General features: G+C 34.3%; 3 protein-coding genes across 6 annotated transcripts in view; 2 read left to right on the top strand and 1 right to left on the bottom strand.

Annotated features, from left to right (window-relative positions):
• LOC129801718 (rhodanese domain-containing protein CG4456) overlaps nt 1-23,043 on the top strand; it is an 887,636-nt gene that overhangs the window by 194,913 nt on the left and 669,680 nt on the right. The gene's annotated exons all lie outside the window — the stretch shown is intronic.
• On the top strand, nt 317-19,787 carry LOC129801690 (adenosylhomocysteinase-like 1). 4 transcript variants are annotated; one of them, XM_055846966.1, is made up of 8 exons: nt 317-747; nt 875-1,107; nt 7,284-7,374; nt 11,701-12,020; nt 15,669-16,018; nt 16,102-16,420; nt 16,488-16,734; nt 18,844-19,787. In XM_055846966.1, exons 2-8 carry the CDS (start codon nt 1,027-1,029, stop codon nt 18,969-18,971), a joined length of 1,536 nt encoding a protein of 511 aa, XP_055702941.1. In that variant the 5' UTR covers nt 317-747; nt 875-1,026; the 3' UTR covers nt 18,972-19,787. The 4 variants fall into 4 exon arrangements, with proteins under 4 accessions (XP_055702941.1, XP_055702942.1, XP_055702943.1 ...); XM_055846967.1 differs by having other exon boundaries at nt 339-768; XM_055846968.1 differs by lacking the exons at nt 317-747; nt 875-1,107; nt 7,284-7,374 and adding an exon at nt 7,477-7,777.
• The window catches only part of LOC129800989 (uncharacterized), a 5,619-nt gene continuing 2,349 nt past the window's right edge, over nt 19,774-23,043 (bottom strand). The window contains exon 6 of the mRNA XM_055845739.1: nt 19,774-19,913. Within this exon, the coding sequence (XP_055701714.1) occupies nt 19,774-19,913 (140 nt within the window). The remainder of the gene's footprint in view (nt 19,914-23,043) is intronic.

Genomic DNA, 23,043 nt, shown 5'->3' with positions numbered 1-23,043 from the left:
CAAAACATTGATTTTAAGTTAGGTTATGTTTTTTAGTATGCGACATGCATAATTATTTTAATATTTTTGGCAAACTTTATTAAGTAGTTGTGATAATTGTGATCCACAATGAAGAGAGCAAGGACAAGTACCACAATCGCAAAGAAAGTGGAAGCCGTCGAGCAATTTCAATACTAAAAATCGTTGATAATTTTAAAAAATTACATGGACTATAGTGCGACAGTGCGACCCAAGTGTCAAATTTGAAATCAAATATGGACTATAGCGAGACTCTACTGTATAAATATTTGTTACTGATACACCTGTACAGCTGGGTAACGCACGCGCCGCATCAATTCATTGCTACCAACTGCAAGAACCAACTGTCATCATCATCGCTAGTCTAGTCATCATTGAAGCTCGATCGTGCGAGTGTTGCCTGTGTGTGTATGGTATCAGTGAAAAAAAGGCAAATCGCTCTGGTGCTTTGAAAAAATCTTATTTTTCCACGAAAAAACACACCTCAGCTCCACTATTACCTGTAATTTCCACTAATTGACCATCCCTTTGTCGAATATTGTAATTTTTCGCGTGAATTTATGAATATTTGCTTGTGAAAAGCCTACCCGGATTGTGCAGTTTGTGCTTCCAAGTTGAACCTTGAGGAAAACTCGATTTTGAAGGTTTTCCATAGAATTTTCTTGGTATTTGAGTCTGAGAAAGTGCTTGGTGAGACACAAAGAAGTGCCCCATATACCGAGTTATAAAGTAAGTCTACTGCTTTATCAGGTAAATGTCGTGGTATTTTATATGGCTGCGAAGTTTGTTCTTGTGATTAAGAATTCTCGTGGAAAAAGCGTCTTTATTGCTCACCACCCACTTTTCACTTCCCTAGGGCAATTTTCACGCTATACCAGTACAAATTCAGTGCTCCAGTTGGTTGCTCTGTGGCACAACGAGAGTGTTTTTGTGGGCCTATAGTCTACCAGGTGCTCTATGAGACTCATTAACTGACTCATCGACAGACTCTAAAGCGCCCCCAACACCATGAATAATCTACAAGGCACTAAAGCCAATATAACGGCAGTCTCAGACAGTCCCGTGATGGATCCAGGATCTGTTGTGAAGGTAAGAAGTCACACAAGTAATCTCTTAACCTCCGGCCATTAATTGATTCTTGCCTACAAATCGATGTTTGGGGAGACCCCCAAGGTCACCATTTAGTTGTCATAGTATCCATCAATCACATTATTGGGATACTATCCGCAAGTCAATCACAGTGATTTCTTGTTTGGATACTGACACACTTGAGGCATGTTTTCTAACCAATTCGCTCCCAATCTTGACACTAAATCTTCACAATTCACCCGAGTCATGAATGTGACCGAGCTGACCGAGAAACTGTAAAAGTCTTGTAAAAATCCAGCATACATCCACACCCAAATTGGTGTACTTAAAGATTTACTGTTTAGCAACGACAAGAAACCGACAGTGGCATATCAGGTGTGATTTCTTCATAATCACACCTATTGTGATACTCCGATTTTCTAAAAGCGCTCCGATCGAGCTAAAATTCACAGGGTATAAGTTTTGAACATCCCTGATGTCAAAAATGATAAGCTGCCATTTTCGGGTCCGGTCGGCCGTCCGGCCGTCCGTAGTACGCAATATCTCCGGTTTGGAAAGAGATATCTTCATAATTTTTTTTTTAAATATGCCTACTTGCACGTGCGACAATTTCTTTGTTATTAGTTTTTTGAAAAACCGGTTCTAAACCGGTTTTATAGGTTTTCTAGAAATTGGCCTATGCAATTTGAAACATTTTATGTTCATGTTGTAGCGCTACTTGAGTAGACCAATTTAAAAAAAATTGGAGATTGTTCCATGATTTCCCGACATATTTCAAGTTAACTCTTTCGTCTCTTTTGGGACTGTAGTACCCAAAGAAGCATATGCATTTTCTATGAAAAACAATGTTTTTTAATTATTCAGAACTGATAAAAATCCTATTCTTGTGGATGATTACAAACTATAAGGATGTCCAAATGTAAGATATCTTTTGTAGGACCTCAATTAATTCTTGAGCTTAGATATTTTTGATTAAATATTGTGAAATTGGCTTGCAGCATATGCTGCGGTCCGGAAAGAGTTAAAGATTACAAATTTAAGAAATTTTGCGTGTAGCGTATTCTTGCAAAAGTCGATGAATAAAAAAAAAGTAAGATGTCCAAAAAAAAGTTTCTTCCACAAATTATACCCTTTGAGTTCCTCTAACAAATAGTCCTTGTGCGATAATCGTGGGTCACTCCTGGTCCCAGCAGTGGATGGTCAAAAAAGACGTTGCAAAAAGTGTCTTCTTCGACATGAATGGTTCTGGATGACCATGATTTACCCATAGCCAATTACATATACCAGATTCTGAAAGCTAATGAACCAAGCTTTCCAACAATAGTTCACTCATCCAATTACGTTCATCAGGAGCTGAGATATACCACTCCAAACTTTTTACCTCTTCTACTGACAGAATATATGAACTCATCTAATATATATATATATATATATATATATATATATATATATATATATATATAGATATATATAAACATAGTATATATGTTTATATATACCCGTGAATTTTCGCGGGTTGCGAAATTTTTCGCGGATTTTCGCAGGGGCGCGAAATTTTTTACGGATTTTCGCGGGTCCCGAAATTTTTTGCGGATTTTGGCGGATCGCGAAATTTTTCGCGAATTTTCGCGGACCGCGGATTTTTTCGGGTGGCGAAATTTCTAAAATAAATGAAAATCTAATGTGATGTAAAGTTTGAAGCCTCTATCTCTCATAGTTTCCGAGATATTCTACCTTAAAGATTTTCAGACATTTTTATGAATTTCTCATACAATTCTTTTCATTTTCAAGTGAAACTTTGCACATATCAAGCCTGTGGAACACTCTAAATGGATGTAAATTTTGAAGCCTTTATCTCTCATAGTTTCCGAGATATTCGACTTTAAAGATTTTCAGACCTTTTTACGCATTTCTCATACAATTCTTTTCATTCTCAAGTGAATTTTTGCAAATATCAAGCCAGAGGGAGGCTCTAAACGGATGTAAAGTTTGAGGCCTCTATCTCTCATACTTTACGATATAATCGACTTTAAAGATTTTCAGACATTAAAATCTGACTATTATAAAGACTATTAAAAAAAATGAATTATAATATGACATATGAAAAACATCGGTTTTAAAGATTTTCAAACACTTTTATGTATTTCTCATTCAATTTCCCTCATTAGTAATAATAATAAGTTACACACAGTTTAAGAATTATTAAACGAAATTTGCATTATTTATGCCTAAATATTGTTCGAATTTGCCACAATCCAAATTTGCAATGAAGGAATCACACCTCTATAAGCTGATCTAGGCTTATAACTGGCTTTTGATTAAATTCATAGGCTCTTTTATTACCATAATTACAGCATTAGAGCTTGGGCTGATGTTTATCAACCTTTCCAATTTGGCTTCTAAAAAAATTATATGATTTCCAACAATCTCTAATTTTTAGTTCCTTCCCAAGAAACTTGTAGAAATTATTTGGTGAATTTCTTTAGTGAGACTTATACGGGTTTTAGACCTAAGGATTAGCCATGCATTGCATATGGCTTAATTGTTGTAAATGAATTTGAATTTGAATTTATTTCATCTCCATTCCTTGATTTCCCCCTCCCCACCCATGCGTCCACCGCCGTCTTAGCGTTGATTCCAACCTCCAGGACTAAACGATGGAAGTCCCTTTCTCAGGTTGTAATATGTTTTGGTTTTACAATATGTTTCACATTTCATTCAGGCTAGGCCAGTTAAAAAGAGTTATTTTGTCCTCTAAATATTGCAAAAAATTAGTTTTCATTTTTGGGACACCGGTGTCCTATTCGTCCTTAAAGGGTTTAACGCTGATTTGAATTCTCCGATAAAGATCTCTATTTTCAAAGTGTGAAATTTCTTTAAGGCTTAACCTGAAAAGTAAAAAAAAAACTTCGCAACAGCGTAGCCGACAGGGAAATATCACACTCTTTCAAGATTTCTTTATTTCTAAAGCTGCTCGGAAAGACCATTTAATAAGCGTTTTTTATCTCTAAACCTAAGTTGAGAAGTATGTTATGTACGGTCCTCAAATTGTGTGCTCAATCTCGTTTCGTAAAATCTAGCCGAATCAATCAAGATTACGGAATTTAAAATTTTATTTCGGATTCTGATAGTTTTTTTTTAAAGACACAAATATAATTTTTGAACTTCGTCTAAGTCCAAAATATCCTCAATACTCTTGGAGTCTGCAGTTCTTGCAAATCTCAAAAACATAAAGTTCAAACACATTTAATGTTTAAACTCATTATTTTTGTTAAACATTAAATATTTTCAGGTTTTAGTTAATTATGTAGCGTAAAAACTAATTTAAGTTATTAATATTGAGTTATTAAATCAATTAGAAAAAATAAGATAAACGTGATCGCTTTTTGGTAAAAATTGCAAAATATAATAATTTATTCTTAACATTAAGTATACTTAAGGGGTTATGTACATGGATCAAAAAGTGTGAAAAACAGAATATTTTCTCAACTTTTTAAATATTTTTTTTTCTAATTCAAGATCGTTGGCTTATAAAAGTGAAATATTTAAACTAGGTTCTACTGATTTTGGTGACATTTTTTCAAAACACCTACTTGCAGTGGACAAGATTACAGAGGACAAAGTAGATTCATCTGAAGACAAAAAAAAACAAATATTTCCTGTTAGAGTATGAGGCAAATTCGTACTTGAATGGTGGATTTTTGAAACACAAATTGTGTTCTTAGAAGAATTTTATACAAAAAAATTACAATTTTCGGAGTAGTTTACGAGTTCTACTCATCATCCCATCAGCTAAAAAGAAATATTTGGTTTTTTTGACGTCAGATGAATACTCTGAGTAATCTTGTCCACCGCAAAGTAATTTTGTTTTTCAAAAAAGGTCTAAAAGAAATACAACGAATATGACTTAAATTTTATACTTTTATATTTTTAAAAGCTTGAATTCACTCATTCTTATTTATGTTGAAAAAAAAAATATAAAAAATATACAGTTTTTTTTTAATTTGCGTGAGCTTACGTAACACAAAGCACTTAACACAATAACAGTTAACACTAAGTACTTAATTAAAGCCTTTGTAACAGTCCTTAATTAAGTGGTTAACCTTTTCGTTAAGTACTTAATTTTAGGATTAGAATTTTAGACAAAACGTTCTTTAATTCCTGATATTTTTTTTTATTGAAAAAAGTCGTTGAAATACTTTTTCACATCCTTGACATAATAAAAACGATACACATATAGTTGTCCGAAATATTTATTGTATATTTTAAATTGGAAATTTAAATCAAAATACATTGCTTTAAAGTAGAAAAACTATCTAATTGGTTTCTGATCAAGTTTTCATTATTCAATTTCTATAGAAGAATTTTTTTATTATCCAAAGTAGAATATTTTACTGACCATTTAGATTTTTTATTAATCAATATGTTGTCTTAACTGTATAAACATTTTTCCCACTAACAAATGAGTAGTAAAAAAATATTTAAAAAAAAAAGAAATTTGATCAGTATTCACTTAAGAATTTTAAAAGCTGTGAAATTTTCTTGTTAGATTTTCATTTTATATGCAACCGTCTTAAGATTTTAAATTATATAAATAGGGGTATGTGGGGCAACTTTGACTTGGGGAACTTTTAAAAAAGTCTTTTTCCTATTTTTTTTTAATTGAGTTGTTAAAATAACATTATGATCAGGCTCAATTCCATTTTAGGACAAAAAAATACTATATTAAAGATATTAGTTTGTTAAATTTTTAAAATTAAATTAAATTTTTGCTGTGAATTTGTTTTTTGATAAAATATTTATGCCACAATTTAATTTTATAGAGTACAATGAGGTAACTTTCAACAGAATCTAAATTGATTGCAATTTATAATGTCTTAGAAAATATGCCACTATCTTTTACCATGAGCGATGTACAAGTCTAATTGAAGCATACTCAAAACACCTCACGTTTCAACTTCAAATTGCATCTAAACTGACTTTCTGCAAAATTAGAAAAAATTGTAAATATTTTTGCATGAATGCAATAAATGAAATTTTGCGTCATTTTCCGACTTGTTAAGGCAAAAGTTCACCATTAAACCATTTAAACGCATGGGAAACTGCCTCGAATGCAACAATACCTTAAAAAAAACTCATTTTAAAAATAGCAAGTGAGGAAAAAAATAGATAAATGTGTGGAAGAGTGAAAATTACATTGGGAATTGAGCTTGAAACACAACACCTTGATGACATCATAAATTGCACTTCTATTCCAATGACTTTTTCCCCATTGACTTTCCTCTCTCTCAGACAAGTAATTGCTCTGCAGAGACTTCCCTCCAGTATACTTATCGTCAATGTTTTATCTTTAAACTTCGCACTTAACACTGAGATTTATTTTATGTGTCACTTGGTGCTCTAGAAAAATAAAGTAATTCTTGGAAAATAATTTGTCTTTTTGAGAATATGCCCAAAAAATCACTGAGGATTAAGGTAAATATGATTAGGGTAAGTGTGCCAAATTCCGGCCAGCTTGCAATTCCAGCCACCTTTTTTGTTTCTCGAACTTTCATGAATTTTTAATTTTTACATACTCCAAAGATTATACAATGCAAAAGAATAACAAAAAATGTAGCTTCGACAAACGACGAGATGACACGAAAAAGACATTTGAAGAATTCTCGAAGGGCAAGGAACTATGAAAATGAAGGTGGCCGAAATAGGGCACCAAAGCTATGTCTACATTTTTATTCATTTTAAAATGTATTAAGAATGATTTTAAAGTAAATAAAGACGATAAACTGTCTACAAGGTTCAAAGCAACATTCCCTAAGTAGAAGGAATGAAAAAATCAATGTCTATTAAATATATTACATTTCAAACATGAGACTTTGGCGCTTGCATGCAACTATGCCGAAATTTGGCACACTTACCCTAATTGTTGTGCTAATTTGAACGATATGGGGCGGTTTCTATCACTCTGCATGGGGTCAGGAGATAATGGAAGGAGGGGGTGGTATTAAAAGTGAAAAGGGTGTCTTATCTTACTCAATTTGGAACTGCAAGTTGTGATAACAGGCCACAATTGAGGCCACCTTTCAGGCCTTCTCAATCTAACGACCACAAATTTGTTTTCAAGTGTTTGGAGGATTAAATAAAGAATATATTGTAGTATGTTATTTTTCTGTTCACAGGAAACCAAGACAACATCGGGAGCTCTGAAGAAAAGCAGTCGCTATCGCAGCCGAAGCTTATCAGCCTCTTCAACGGATTCATTTAGTTCAGGTACCGTCTCTCTCTTAATTCCTCTTTATCTGCCCTATCTACTGTTCTTTTTTTTAAAACTCACTCAACCTGACGCTATGGCAAATATTTCGCAATTTAACACTGTCACACACGCCAGTGTCTAACAGATTAGGCTCAACCCTCTTAAAGACTTGTGGGAGGCTTTTTTGTGGACTGTTAGGTATTATCCGTGAGGAAGTGAACACGCACTACATTCCTTAAATATTTAATTTTTATTTTTCGATCCCAGTTTAATTAAAACATTGTGCTTTATTTAATATTCTCTCGGTTATTGACTTGGTTGGTAAATTGAAGATGAAATTAGAGGAAATATCCAATAATAATTCGAGGAGCAGACGGAGGAGCCGGAATGCATTGGACAAAGCCAGTTTGTCTCGTGATTGTGAGTTTCAAAACACAGAAGCATTTTAATTAAAGCTAATAATTGATCAGAAAAGAAAATTAAATATTGTCAGTGGTTTGATTGATTTAATTAAAGAATCAATCATTTTGGGGCAACGAATAATATTGATTGATCTCTGATTTAAACATATAAAGTTGAATTCTGCATTATTTAGGAAATGTTTATACATAAATAAATAGCACAATTTCATTTGAAACAAAGGCAAAATTTGACCATTGATGTCAAATACAGCATTTTAAATGAAACCACGAATTTGTGATGGGAAATAGTAAATTATTCAAATAGGGGGAAATGGGGCATCTTTGAATACGGGCACTTTTAAAATTGGTTTTTTATATTCAATTTTAAATGGAACTAAACCATATCATAATGCAATTTGGTTTCACAATTGGTTTGTGTATCTAAATTATGTCTAGTAAGGTCTATATTTTCATTTAGAAGTAGGAGAAATAAGCCCAATTTCAAAAGTGACCCAATTTAAAAGTGTTTCACTTCCCTCTATTTTTATTACTTTGTAATTCGTTTCTTGCAATCAAATATAGGTACTTTTGCACAGTCTTGATTTATTTTTTGAAATAGAATTTCTTTTATTTTTTTCTAATTTTATGGTTTTCAAAACTTGTTTTGAGTTTGGTTATCTTAAAACAATGACAACATTGTCTTGGGCTATCACTCAAAGCCTCAATTATCTAGAAATTAGGTTGAAATATTAGGAACATTTATAATTCCTAAATAATCAATATAAGAAGAAGATTAAAAGTGGATTAAACTTGATTTGACACAAATACCTGACAAAAATACCGATATTCAGTACTATTGAAAAAAAATGATCAAATAATGATAAATGAGCAAGAAGACATTCACAATTGTTTTATTAGTAACAATTTAGCTGATGTTGGCTGTTAATTAACACTAAAGTTGGTGAATAACGGTTAATAATTCATATTATTATGATGGTAATTAAGCTAAAAAATAAACAAATATTACAGAAAAAATACAAAGACGATTTTGAAAGTATCATCATTTATGAAACTCTGAATAAGAAGCTTTTAAGTTTTTCATATTTGAATTACTGTGAAGTACTCTAAAACGTAAGAAATGTCTTGTTTCAATATTTTTAAAAATTCAAAAATTTGTTCAAAAATTTGATTTTGTTTTAAAATTTAATCAATTACTATGTATCCTTAGGATTTATATTTTAAAATAAGATTTGGAATGAAATTCACAAAACAATTTTTTTACGTTTCTGATTAATTCCCATTTTGATTTTTTAATTCTTTTCCCGTGACAATTTTCTTCTTTAGATAGATGTTATGCCCTACTCTGAAAAAAAGGCTTGTTAAACGAACAAATGGATTTTGTTCAAATTTTGTCAAAAGGATATTATTTACCAATTTGACAAAAGTTTTTTCAGAGTAGACACACTTACGACTTACGCCGAAAGACGGCTTTACGTAATTACAATCAATCCAATCAATGTAATGATTTCACTATATTCCCATCATTTTCCCATTAATTAAACGGTTTCCCGGCTTCACCCGGAAGACGAATTAGTCAGAAACTGATGGAAATGTAATCTCATTATTATTTTGATTATAATTACGTTAAGCCATCTCTCGGCTTAAGTCGTAAGTGTGTCTAGAGCATTACTCTAGCTAGAGTTTCAGGTTATATGTAACCTAACTAAGAAGAAAATTTCTAACGATTTTTTTTTTGTTTACGTAGAAAGTTTATGGAGTGAATCCTGTATAGGAATTCTGTAACAATATGTCAATGTCATAATGGTAAATTTGGGAGCAGGGCAACATTAAAGCCCAATGAACATCAAATGGCCATTGAAAGAAGATCTATGTAGCCTTTAGCAACTTATGTGAATCAGATTTTCAATTAGTTCTTCCGAATTTAGAATAAGATGATGTAATTTCGAATCATATCTAATTTGGAATTTTGAGATTTTTTTTTTTTTTGGAATTTTGACAAAAGGAAAAAAATAACGAGGATGTACTCTCGAATGTAAAGTCTTGTACTTCTTTGTGGTTTTCACTTTTTATTTGATCATCTGAAAGAGTAAGAAAATCTCAAAATTCCAAAATAGACATGATTCCGAATCACCCCATCTTACCATATAAAAATTTGAAATGTACCATATGACATTGTCATACCTTTACAGAATTCCCCTATTGACCTGACCGAATCCGACATTCTCCGTGAATATGAATATGTTCTAAAAAGATCACAATGAGAAAGAACCATAGTAAAATAGTGCACATTTGTTTTAACAAAACCGCCAAAACATAAATCATTTAAACAATATGTCAACCAAATTTTTAAAATTCAATTGTTTCACGGATTATTTTATGTCATCCGGACAAAGTTCACGCATAAGCGAGGATCTGAAAACTTTTGAATGAAATCATTGAACAAAATAATGGTTCGATATTTTAAGGTTAAGATTTGATTTGTCTATGGGTCGGTTATATTCCTTGCGGAACCGCTGCACCCAGGCCACTTATTTGGGCCCATTATGCACTCCCCATTCTCCTGTTCTATCTTAACCCCCAAGGCGAGTAATCCTGCTCCATATCACAGTGCTCTGTGTGCGTTCTGACACACACAGTACCGCTTTATATCACGGTAAACCAACCTTGGTTTGTGGATCCGGGCAGTGAATGAGTATTTGTATTCGACTGATCTCTGCATGTCGAAACTTATTTCCTATACCAACCTCTCTTTTTAGGCGGTTCACTGTCAATGTATTGGCATTACTTTCCTATTCATTCACTGGACGAATTCGAGACCATTACAGCAGCTGAAAAATCTGCAGCTGCCTAGTCCCGAACCCAAGACCTCACAGTCATAGAGCTACTGCTCCATCCACTGATCCACTGAGGCCCCTTATTTTAAGGTTAGGTTTAGCTTAATCCTATATTGGTTTGGGCAAGTCGGGCAAGTAAAGAATAACGGTTACAGTCAGAAAAATGAATATATTAGAAGAGCTCATAGAGTGTTATATTTTTATTACATGCAAAATTAATTATTTTTCGAATCTTATGACGTGCTTTTAAATTTAAGATATAAATAAAATTAATTGGGAATTTCAATAAAAAAATAATATAGAATATTTCCGAGAAATGGGAAATTTCAATGAGTTTTTTTTTAAATCAATGAAATACAATTACTGTGATTGTTTTAAATGAGAATGGGGTTGGCGTGAAAACATGTGGAGAATGTGTGGTGGAAAAAATCGGTTTGCTAAAATTGATAGAGGTGAATTAAAGTTGAGACAAAAGAGTGCACAAGACGTGGTATTAACACGTCGCCTTAGTTTAATTCCTAATTAAATATTGATATTCTTCCAACATTATACTATACACATTAAAATCTCTGGGTGCTGTTTCTGCTCACAGTGTGCTGGAAAAGTGTTTCAGTATCTTTCATTCCACGTCTAAAAGTTCTTTAATCACATTTTGTGCGAATTTTATTGAACGTGGAAACTTTCCACCTCATGTGTAAATATAATTTGTGTTAAAAATTAATAAATTTGGGGGGTATTTGTGGTAAAAAAAAAAGAGTTAAGCTAAGCTCAGTTCTTTGCTGGAGAACAATTTCTTGGAAAAATCATCCAAGTTTAAATTGAATACATTCACGTTATGCAACAAATTAATTGAATGCTATCTGAAGATGGATTGGAAATATTCATATCAAAAACGATCACAAACCATAAATTATGTTTTACGCTACTCTTTGTCTCCAATTAAAATTGTGCAAATAAGTGTTATTTGTGGTATTATTGTGGGACTAGAAAAGGGACTTGGTGATTGATTTGGAGAATGATATATCAAAATTAATTGACTTGAGATGGATTGAAGTTAATTAAAGTGCATAACTGCGTTCTTTTGCAGCTTCATACACGGGCAGCAGTTCGGAGGAGGATGAGAGTTCACCACGAGAAAAGACCCAGAAGAATTCCTCAGGCTTTTCGGACTTTTGCGTTCGCAATATCAATCAACATGCTTTCGGGCGACGTGAAATTGAGATTGCGGAGCACGAGATGCCCGGCATCATGGCTCTGAGGAAGCGAGCGTGCGACGACAAGCCATTGAAGAACGCCAAGATCGTGGGATGTACTCATATTAATGCACAAACGGCCGTTCTTATTGAGACTCTAGTTGAGTTGGGAGCTACAGTGCGCTGGGCCGCATGCAACATCTACTCCACTCAAGTAAGTGTATTTTACTACGCGAATTATTATACCGAGAGATATTCTCAAACCACTTTTATCTGAGATTTCTTAATTCTTCTTGATATTGCGCTGTTTTTCTTTCTATCTGCCCAGTTGTTGAAATATACAAAGGCCAAACGATTAGAGATAGAGACTTGGGACCTTCGAGGACCCTTCCATAAGTTTGCACAACGAGCATTAGCATGATCTTCATTCTTCTTGCACCCTCCTTCAGTTCCAAAACTATTATTTTTTGGAATGCTCGAAAACGCTCTCAAATTAGACAGTCTGTGATCCATACGGAAAACTCGAAAAAATCGTATTAATTTTTGGAAATATTGAGGGTAAAATGGAATAGAGTTAAGGTACCACCTCTTCGGTAGGGTTGTTGGCAATTTCCTAAAAATTTCGAAATTTCGATTTCGATTCATTTTTATAAATGTTGTCAAGGCCAGCCAACGCTTGACTAGATGAGCCTGGAACTATGATACCAGTTGAACATTTTTTGGCAATCTAGTCTATCCTATTATGGGTTTCAGACCTAAGGTTGTGCCATATGGCTTAACTTCTTACTTATCAAAAAATGTTTTATAAAAAATTTGAATTATATTTAACAGATTTTGAAAAAAACAAATATAGGGGGTCCCGGGATTACAGTGCCCGCTTCTTAATCCGGATGATTGGGAGACAATATGACAGACGTCCGCTTCGTAATCCGGATGGATTATTTGAATTTGTTCAATGTCTCGAAAATATGATACAATTTTTTTCTGCAGAATTAGTATAATAGTTTTAAAGAACATTAAGAAGACATAATTAGAGAATTCTAAGCTATTATACTTCATTTATTAAACAAAAACATCACAGAATAATTCATTTTCATTACTGAACGTACTGAAGAACACACACGCATGCATGACCTCAAAATTATTTTAAATGTAACCGTCGATAACTCATCCGGATTACGCCGATCCGGATTAGAGAGCGGGCACTGTATGTATATTTTCGGGACCGAAGATTATCGTGCGAAATGGTTTTATGCGTGCAAAAAATTTGCATATCCTCAGGAGATTTCTTTCAAAAAAGTTTCAGGATCTTGGACTATTTTCAGCGCCAACCGTTCATAAAAAGTAAATTTCAGATTTACCTCCTCAAAAAATTGCATTTAGAGGTATTTCAAAAATGATTTCACAAATTAGCTCCTAGTGGTAGGAAAAGATGCATAGATATCGTCGGTTGCGTCTACCTCTGTCGTATTTGCATTTATTTTGTATCTTCATTCGGTGCAAGCTACAACACAGACTTCCCCTCTTGCGTGAAATGCTGACACAAAAGAGATGTAGATACGACAGAGGTAGACGCAACCAAAGATATGTTTGCGTAATCCCGATATTCATAATACTGGGACCCCCTGTATATTTCTGTTTATTGAAGATTTCATAAGATTCAGGAACTAGGCTATATTTCGTCGGTTGCCTCAGCAACTGTGCTAACTGCATTTTCTTTGTGTCAGCATTCGTTGTAAGTAATGCATCGCTGCGCGGCGTTTGCAATGAATGCAGACACAAAGTAGATGCAGTTAGCACAGTTGCTGAGGCAACCGACAATTTTCAGTCTTAAACCTGTAGAACTATCCTCTTTTGAACTGATTTTAACTGGATTTGCAGTCCCCTAAAAAAAACGGTTAAGTGCATATTTTAAAAATTCGGTTATTTGGAAGCATTACTGGGTGTGCTCTGATCAACACGTTGTTGGAAACAAGGATCATTGTGATATAGATTCAATAATCTATGTATACTGAATCATAGAGGCTTTCTAAAAGATGTATCTGTTAATTTTATTAAAAAGGATTCCAATTACCGGTTTTTAATTACTACTCGAACTTTTCAGAGAGTATATAATAATCACACGATTTTGAGTTATATATATTTCGACTCCCTACCCCCTAACCTAAGGGATCGTATTTTGTAAAGCTGAAGTTTCGAGTATTTTGGCATCATGCTGTTTGTCCATCTGTCCGTCTGGTTGTCGCGAGTTCTGGAGGCCAAATGGTTAGCAATAGTGACTTGGAACTTTCGGGGAACCCACCCATAAGCCGCCCTCAGGACCGTTAACATACCCCTCATTACCCCATCTCCCTATCCCTACCCAACCAAAACCATGTTTTTTTGGAATTGATTGTAAACGTATTGTGCGGATTCTTTCATTTGCGATACAGTGGGTCCCGGGTTTATGCATATCGGAATTATGCATGTGATGGGATTATGTAAATAAACTTATGCAATATTGCCTACCATTAGAAGCTCATTTGTGAAGTCATATTTAAAATTTTCCTAAATGTCATACATATTTTCGAAGAGGTAAATTTGAAATGCATAACTCTTTCGCGTCTTTAGGGTAATGTCATGACTCGGGGAAAAAAGTTTTTTTTGGATATTTACATTAATTGAAATCTATCTGTTCGTGCACGACATCATAATAGAAGGATGTAAGATTCTTAGCTCATTTTCTCAAGACTCCAGTTAGATTTCAATTAATGTAAATAGCCAAAAAGAAACTTTTTTCCCCGGGTCATATATGACCCTAAAGACGCGAAAGAGATAACTTATGGACAGTTGGGATGCGCCTTGGGATCGAACCTAAACATCTCCCTTAAGTGGCGGAGGGTCGACAAGCGTGGGCACCTAAATTGGATATTATGGGTCCGGGACCCCAATAGGGATAAGCGGTTGAAAATGATGATGATGATGATGACGGCGTTTCCGTAATTTATTCAAAAGAAGCCTCCTGAGAGTATGCAAAATTTGTGCAAATATAAAGCCGCTTCACGCGCTTTTTCTCGGTCCCTAAAATATGCATAATCACGGGACCCTCTGTATATTTTCGAGTTTAATAATCTCGAAAACATACAGAGGGCATTTCGTCCATATACGAAAATTCCGTTGAATTACTCCTTATATTTTTTCCGGTTTTTCTAGGTCAAAGGTTAAAAAGGCTATAGAGAGCGTATTTTACAACCAAATGCTAACATGCTTGGGCTTATTAGAAAGGTCTTGGAATTTTTGAGAAGTCTGTATCGGTTCCAATGTGTTATGAATCGGTATTGAAGGTTTATGAACTAATAAGTAAAAAATAAAATAACCAAGTTAAAAATAAGACAACCTTTGTAAAATCGGTTGAGAACTGTGAAGTCGTAAATGATGCAAAAGTACTTTTAGGAGCCCGCATCTATATCACGAGTTCGAGCATTTCGCAAAGCATGGAACCTTTTGTCACCCCTTTTTAAATTGAATTAGGTTTTAAAAAATTTATTTATCATGTTGACAGCTTTTAAAAAATTATCAATGTTTCTATTTAATCACACTATTAGGCGATATTTGTACATTCAACAGAAAGAATAGCTTTGTTTAATTAAGATGTAAAAAACACGTGAAAGTCACAAGACACTAAACTATTTTGACTTAGCGTAGAATTTACGTAACATTCAGAGAATATAAATGAAAAAATATTTTCATGGAAAAAATCTATCTTGAACAATTTGTCCTATAATAAAATCAATATTTCCAAAAGTGATGCCATCTGTATAAGCAAATTTCGTCTATTTATATACGATATCTCTTAAAATTATTCAAACAACCTTCTTGTTAGAATGAGGTGGCTGCTGCATTGGCCGAAGCTGGTTATGCGGTGTTTGCTTGGCGTGGGGAGACTGAGGAAGACTTCTGGTGGTGCATCGATAAATGTGTAAATGCAGAGAATTGGCAACCTAACATGATTCTCGATGATGGTGGCGATGCAACGCATCTGATGCTCAAAAAGTACCCAGCTATGTTTAAACTGGTACGTGGGATTGTGGAGGAGAGCGTAACTGGTGTCCATCGGCTCTATCAGCTGTCCAAGGCTGGGAAACTCTCAGTGCCTGCCATGAATGTCAATGATTCAGTGACGAAGACAAAGTTCGACAATTTGTACAGTTGCCGCGAATCTATCATCGATAGGTTGGTGTTTAATTTTTTTTAAGGAAGAGGTGTGAGGCTTTTTCAATAATTTTTCTGAATGATTTTTTGGGGTGCTTTTGCAGTCTGAAGCGTTCCACAGATATCATGTTCGGTGGGAAGCAAGTAGTGATCTGTGGATATGGGGAAGTTGGCAAAGGATGCTGTCAGGCACTTAAGGGTTTGGGCTGCATTGTTTACATCACGGAAATCGATCCCATTTGCGCTCTGCAGGCCAGCATGGATGGTTTTCGGGTGGTGAAGCTGAATGAAGTGATCAGGAATGTTGACATCGTGATTACGGCAACGGGCAATAAGAACGTAGTGGTGCGTGAGCATATGGATAAAATGAAGAGTGGCTGCATCGTTTGCAACATGGGACATTCCAACACGGAAATCGATGTCGTGAGTATTGCCAAGTGATCAGTCATGACTCACTGGCACTCACGATTTCTTCTCTGGGTTCGTATAGAACAGCCTACGAACGCCGGATTTGACGTGGGAGAAGGTACGTTCGCAGGTAGATCATATTGTTTGGCCAGATGGCAAGAGGATTATCCTCCTGGCTGAGGGAAGACTCGTCAACCTATCGTGTTCCAGTGTGCCCTCGTTCGTGGTCTCCATCACGTCGGCCACTCAAGCACTAGCTTTAATTGAACTCTTCAATGCACCGGCCGGTCGATACAAATCTGACGTGTATCTTCTGCCCAAGAAGATGGGTGAGTAGATATTTTATTCTTTACAGGATTTTCTCCAATTTCTGGGATTGTTCAAATTATTTAAACCACTGACAAGCCCAGATAAGCTTATAATGGCTGAGATTCTCTACAGGTGACTTCAGAGTGCTTGCAAATCCAGGGTATTTTTAAATTTGGAATGCATGGACCTTTTTTTGGGGGGGGGGGGGGGGGGTTAAAATCCCACCGAACAAGCTGATTTTGGCGATTAAAAGTGATAAAATGCGACCAGCGAAAATCCGCCAAAAATTTCGCGACCCGCGAAAATTCGCAAAAATCTCGCAGCCCGCGAAAATCCGCGAAAAATTTCTCGATTCGCGAAAATTCGCGAAAAATTTCGCGATACGCCAAAATCCGCGAAAAAATTCGCGATTCACGAAAATTCGCGAATAATTTCGCGTCCCGCGAGAATCCGCGAGAAAATTCGCGCCTCGCGAAGATCCGCGAAAGACATCGCGGATCGTGAATTGTATATGCCACCTTTCAAATCTTCGGATATAGACTCACCATGTTGAGAGGGGGAGAGAGAGAAAGGGAGAGTGAGAGAGTGCTATATATATGGGGAAAGCTTGTCCGACGCCGATTCTCCCGCTCTTTTTCCCGCCTGACGCTAATAGCAAATTTTCTTAATTTTCAGAACTTTAAAGTGAAATATCTCGAGAACCATTGAACAAATTTCTTAGTTTTTTTTTAAATTGGTTTAAATTTTCTGGGCTACAACATAAACACAAAAAATTCAAAATCGCATGCTTAGATTTCGAGATAAACAACAAAACGTGATTTTTAAGCGGTTTAGAACCGGTTTTTCAAAAAACTAATCGGACAGAAATCGTCGTACGCGCGCGTAGATATATAAAAAAAATTTATGAAGATATCTCTATCCAATCCAGAGACATTGCAAACTACGGACTGCCGGACGGCAGCCGGACCCGAAATTGCCGGATTATGATTTTCGGCATCAGGGATGTTCAAAACATATACCCTGTGAATTTCAGCTCGATCGGAGCACTTTGAGAAAATCCGAGGATTACAATAGGTGTGATTAGAAGGAATCACACCTAATAATTGATAATAAGCTAACTAATATTTAATAGAAATGTGTAAAAAGTGGCCACTAAAAGAAATATAAAAGAAAATTCATATTATTCGAAGGCATAAACGTTCGAAAGGAGAGTTACTGTCCCCTAAGGCCCATTTCCATTTTAAACCATTTTTAAAACTACCCAATTCAAAGGTGTCCCACTTTTCCCTATGTATGTCCAGCTCAAAAGAAATCCCTGTAGGGGAAAGTACTCACCTTTCGAACACTCATGCCTTCGAATAGTGTGATTTTTCTTTTATTTTTTCTAAGAGACTTACAAATAATTATTACATAATCATAAATAATTGATGATAAGCCAATTAATATTTAATAGAAATGTGTAAGTCTCTTAGGGAAACTAGAAGAAAATTCACATTATTCGAAGGCATGGACATTCGAAAGAAGAGAACTTTCCCCTAAGTGACTTACGTGCAGTAGTTCCGAAACACGGAATAAACCGACATTTAAGCAAAAGAAAATTTTACGATAGAGCAAAAGCAGATGTATGGCAGTGGCTAGTCATTTCATTTATTTTAAAAAGTTGGATTTAGGCAATACATTTCCATTACTCAGCTGTAGGGGAAAGTACTCTCCCTTCGAATGTTGTTCATGCCTTCGAATAATGTGATTTTTTTTTGTTTTTCGTAAGAAATTTACACTAAACTATTACGGAATTATCAACAATTGATGATAAGCCAACTAATATTTAATAGAAATGTGTAAATCTCTTAGGAAAACCTAAAGAAAATTCATATTATTCGAAGGTATGAAAGTTCGAAGGGAGAGTACTTTCCCCTAGTTCGTTTATTTTTTTTATTTTAAACGAATAGTCCAGCTATAACATACTAAAATTGGACCCTATCCATGCCAAGGACGTGGAAACATCTAGAAAAAAATTAAGAGTTTTCAAAATTGAGAGCAACATGCACTTCACCGAGCATAAATAATTTTAAACAATTATGTCAATATTAAAATAATATTTTTTGTTGTTAAATTTAAAAACATTGCAGATGAATACGTTGCGAGCTTGCATCTTCCGACATTCGATGCTCATCTTACGGAGCTGACAGATGAGCAGGCAAAGTATATGGGACTCAACAAGGCTGGTCCATTTAAGCCCAACTATTATAGATACTGAAGCGGGACATGCGACGGGACTCACATCTGTTCGAGAACGTCGCTTGTCAAAGGAAAGTAAAGAAAAAAAAACGTTTTTTTTTTTGAGCGGACGACATGGAGGATCTTAAATTCTCGGCGCAATTAAAAGTATTTTTAGGGTTCATTATTTTTTTTCTTCTGGTAGAAAAAAAGAGCAACTAATACGCTCTTATTTTTTCAATGCATTTTTACCCTATACATGCATTTTACACAATTATACAGAAAAAGTTATTATATTTTTCGATGAAACATCTTCTATGTCCACACAATATTTTTAATCTTGTATTTTTTCCTCTATCTATATAAATAAGTTCTTATTATTTCTAGTAGAACGTAGTTGTGAAACTTAGTCAATTGAGAGTTGATCTTTTTTTTCAAAAGGATTAGACGAACGAATAAATTCCGTTTGTAAGAGTATCCTTAATAAGTAAAATAAAATAAACCTTTTAATTCGAGGTTTCGAAGGACAATGGTCGAGAGAAAATTGTGAAAAAAATGTATTATGTGTTGAAAATATTGTCTTAATTAATTACCCAAATGTAATGTCTCTTCTTTAGGAAAGCGAGTTATGTATATGTGACGTTGATGCGATGTTGTAAAAATCGTATCAATTTAACCAAAACGTAGCGAAAGAATCGGAAGAATTTTATAGAAAATCACACAGGATCTTCTCTTATGGACTTTCAAATCGAAAGGAAAGGAGACGCAAGAAAAGTGTCTGGCAGAGATTGAATTTATTATATTAGATAAAAAAAAAGTTGTAAATTTATAAAGATCAAAATTTAGTTGAACATAATGTGGATTTTTACTTGGATTGTCATCATAAACCATTCATAAGATGGGCTATCTTTGCCTTTATGTTTTCGGACTCCTTCATCTTCTCTTCCAAATGCTGGATGCGAGCGTTTTTCTTGGTTGCTTCCTGCAAAGATATTCCCAAGATTTCAATTAGTAATTCAGATTGGATTTTCTTAAATGGTATTTCTATAAACAATGACAAAAGTTAACACAGCAGAGAGTAGAGGATTTCGGGACATGTAATGAGAATGGGTAAAAACTTTGTGACCAATTCGGAGTCGGGCAATAAGGTTGCATTCTCTACGCTAAAATGAAGGATCCATTATATGCATTCTTGGTTCAGAAAAGAAGGCATTTCTTTGATGAATCCATTTATCTAATTTTGAAACCATTCATTCTCTTTTTTTTTTGATTTTTTGAAATATTTTGTATATTTTACATGCATTTTCTACTGAGAGTGTAAGTAAAGGATGGTTGCGGGATAGAGGGAAGTGAGGCACCTTTGAAATTGGGATTTTTCGCTTATTTTTAAATAAAATTGAGCCTTATGATATAATTTAGGTGCACAAACAGATTGAGAAGCTAAATTACATTATGATATGGTTCAGTTCCACTTAAAGATAGGTGAAAAATCCCAATTGGAAAGGTGCCCCGCTTTCAAAGGCAACCCACTTCCCCCTAGTGCTATAGACTTGGTTTTTTAATTATCTTCGATGACCATAAAATTAGTAAGAAAATTTATTTCAATTAAGTGGTTACGTGGGTTAAAAAGATTGGAAAGCATTATATTTTCTCAATTTTTTTTCAATATAATATTTTTTTTATATTTTTAAGCATAAGTGTAATATTTAAACTGTGTTTTCTGAAATTTTCATTCAAAAACCTTAAAAATTTAGCCGTTGAGACCTGAGGTGTCATGATAACTTAATTTCGATACTATCGACTGTCGATTCTGAAAAATTTGAGCGATACTTGCACTTCCTGAAATTACTATAGACGTTTATCAACAGTCTCATTCTTTTAAGAATTTCACCATAAAGTTGTCGGGCCTTCCACATCCACATCCACATTCACTTAACCCTTGGACGATTGGGTCACCGGTGACCCAAAAATGAAATTTTTCCTACGGCCTTCTAAAGCTACGTTTTGCACAAAAAAAGTCAGAAAAAGAGATTTTTTCTGACCCCCTGATTTTAAACCTTCTCGTCCTTAAAGGGTTAATCTAACAGATATAGACTTATCGATACTATCGATTCGATAGTGTCGAAAAGTTATCATTCCACCCCTAATTTTCAAAGGCCTTTTTGGAAAATATATACTTTTCCGTGAACAAGATTTTTCAGAGTATATTCACCTGACGTCAAAAAACTTATTATTTTCTGTTAGCTGAAAAGGTACACTCGTACTTGATGGGTACATTTTTATTTAAATAAAATTTGTTTTTTGGAAGAATTTTATACAACAAAAAATACAATTTTCAAGTATGTTTAACTTCAAGTACGCTTAACGTTGTTCAAGTACGAGTTTAACACATCAACTAACAGAAAATATTTAGTTTTTTGGCGTCAGATGAATATACTCTGTGAAATCTTGTCCAGCATTTTTTTTTTTCAAAAATCCCCTTCCAAAAATCAGGTCTCAAGGGCTGAATTTTTAAAATTTTAAAATATATAGTTAAGAATGTTGTGCTTTATATGCTTAAAAGAGCTCGAACTAAATATACGTAACCCCTTAATTAATTTGAGGTCTACACCCTGCGAAAGTGGGTGGTGTGGGTCGTGTGTAGATCCGATCAGTCTAATTTTTTTTGTATAATTATAGGTCTGTATAATAACTTTCTCGTGCCATTTTAATTAAAATAAATTAAATTAAACGAGAACCATTTTATGCAAATTTGGTCAAAACTGGCGCGAGAAATAATAAGGTTTACCACTAATTTTTTTAATGAAAACCTATTGATAATTTAAAAATACTCTCTCTGTTCCGAAAAAAGTCGTACATTTTTCCATACAAAATGTACTTAGCAAATGTACGATTTTTTCGGAACGAAGGGAATTTTACTGAATACTATCACCCACAGGTTTTCCTAATGGATTTAAACCTGAACATAGAGCTGACTAGTCAAAAACATTCAATTCCTTCTTATAAAATCATCATAAAACGCATTGATTTTTTTTTTAAAGATGGCATCTTCAAGGGGCTAGATCTGAATGAACGGGATCAGTAGGATCACACATCAAAGGTCTTATCATCACGAGGCAAAATATACTAAATCTAAATAAGCTGGAGTTCCATCAGGTCGTGATAAAAGACGCCATAGTTGATCTACTAATTTGAGATTTGAATCTTTGAGGGTGCAATACTTTTAAAAGCCAGTGATAAGCCTAGATCAGCTTATAAAGGTGCGATTCCTTCATTGCAAATTCGGATTGTGGCAAACTCGAACGATATTTATACATAAATAATGCAAATTTCGTTTAATAATTCTTAAACTGTATGTAACTTATTATCGTTATTGATAAGGCAAATTGGATGAGAAATCCATAAAAGCATCTGAAAATCTTTAAAGCCGATTATCTCGGAAACTCTGAGAGATAGAGGCCTCAAACTTTACATCCGTTTAGAGCCTCCTACAGGCTTGAGATGTGCAAAATTTCATTTGAAAATGAGCAAAATTGGACGAGAAATGCATAAAAATGTCTGAAAATCTTTAAAGTCGATTATCTCAGAAACTGTGAGAGATAGAGCCCTCAAACTTTACATCCGTTTAAAGCCTCCTACAGGCTTGAGATGTGCAAAATTTCATTTGAAAATGAGCAAAATTGGACGAGAAATGCATAAAAATGTCTGAAAATCTTTAAAGTCGATTATCTCGGAAACTGTGAGAGATAGAGCCCTCAAACTTTACATCCGTTTAGAGCCTCCTACAGGCTTGAGATGTGCAAAATTTCATTTGAAAATGAGTAAAATTGGACGAGAAATGCATAAAAATGTCTGAAAATCTTTAAAGTCGATTATCTCAGAAACTGTGAGAGATAGAGCCCTTAAACTTTACATCCGTTTAAAGCCTCCTACAGGCTTGAGATGTGCAAAAGTTTCATTTGAAAATGAACAAAATTGGACGAGAAAATGCATAAAAATGTCTGAAAATCTTTAAAGGTCGATTATCTCGGAAATTATGAGTTATAGAGGCTTCAAACTTGACATCACATTATATTTTCATTTATTTTTAGAAATTTTGCCACCCACGAAAA

This window comes from Phlebotomus papatasi, chromosome 2, assembly GCF_024763615.1.
Source record: "Phlebotomus papatasi isolate M1 chromosome 2, Ppap_2.1, whole genome shotgun sequence".
In the NCBI taxonomy this organism is placed as follows: domain Eukaryota; kingdom Metazoa; phylum Arthropoda; class Insecta; order Diptera; family Psychodidae; genus Phlebotomus; species Phlebotomus papatasi.
Note: the sequence above shows the minus strand (reverse complement) of the source record. Positions and strands in the feature narration are given on the sequence as shown.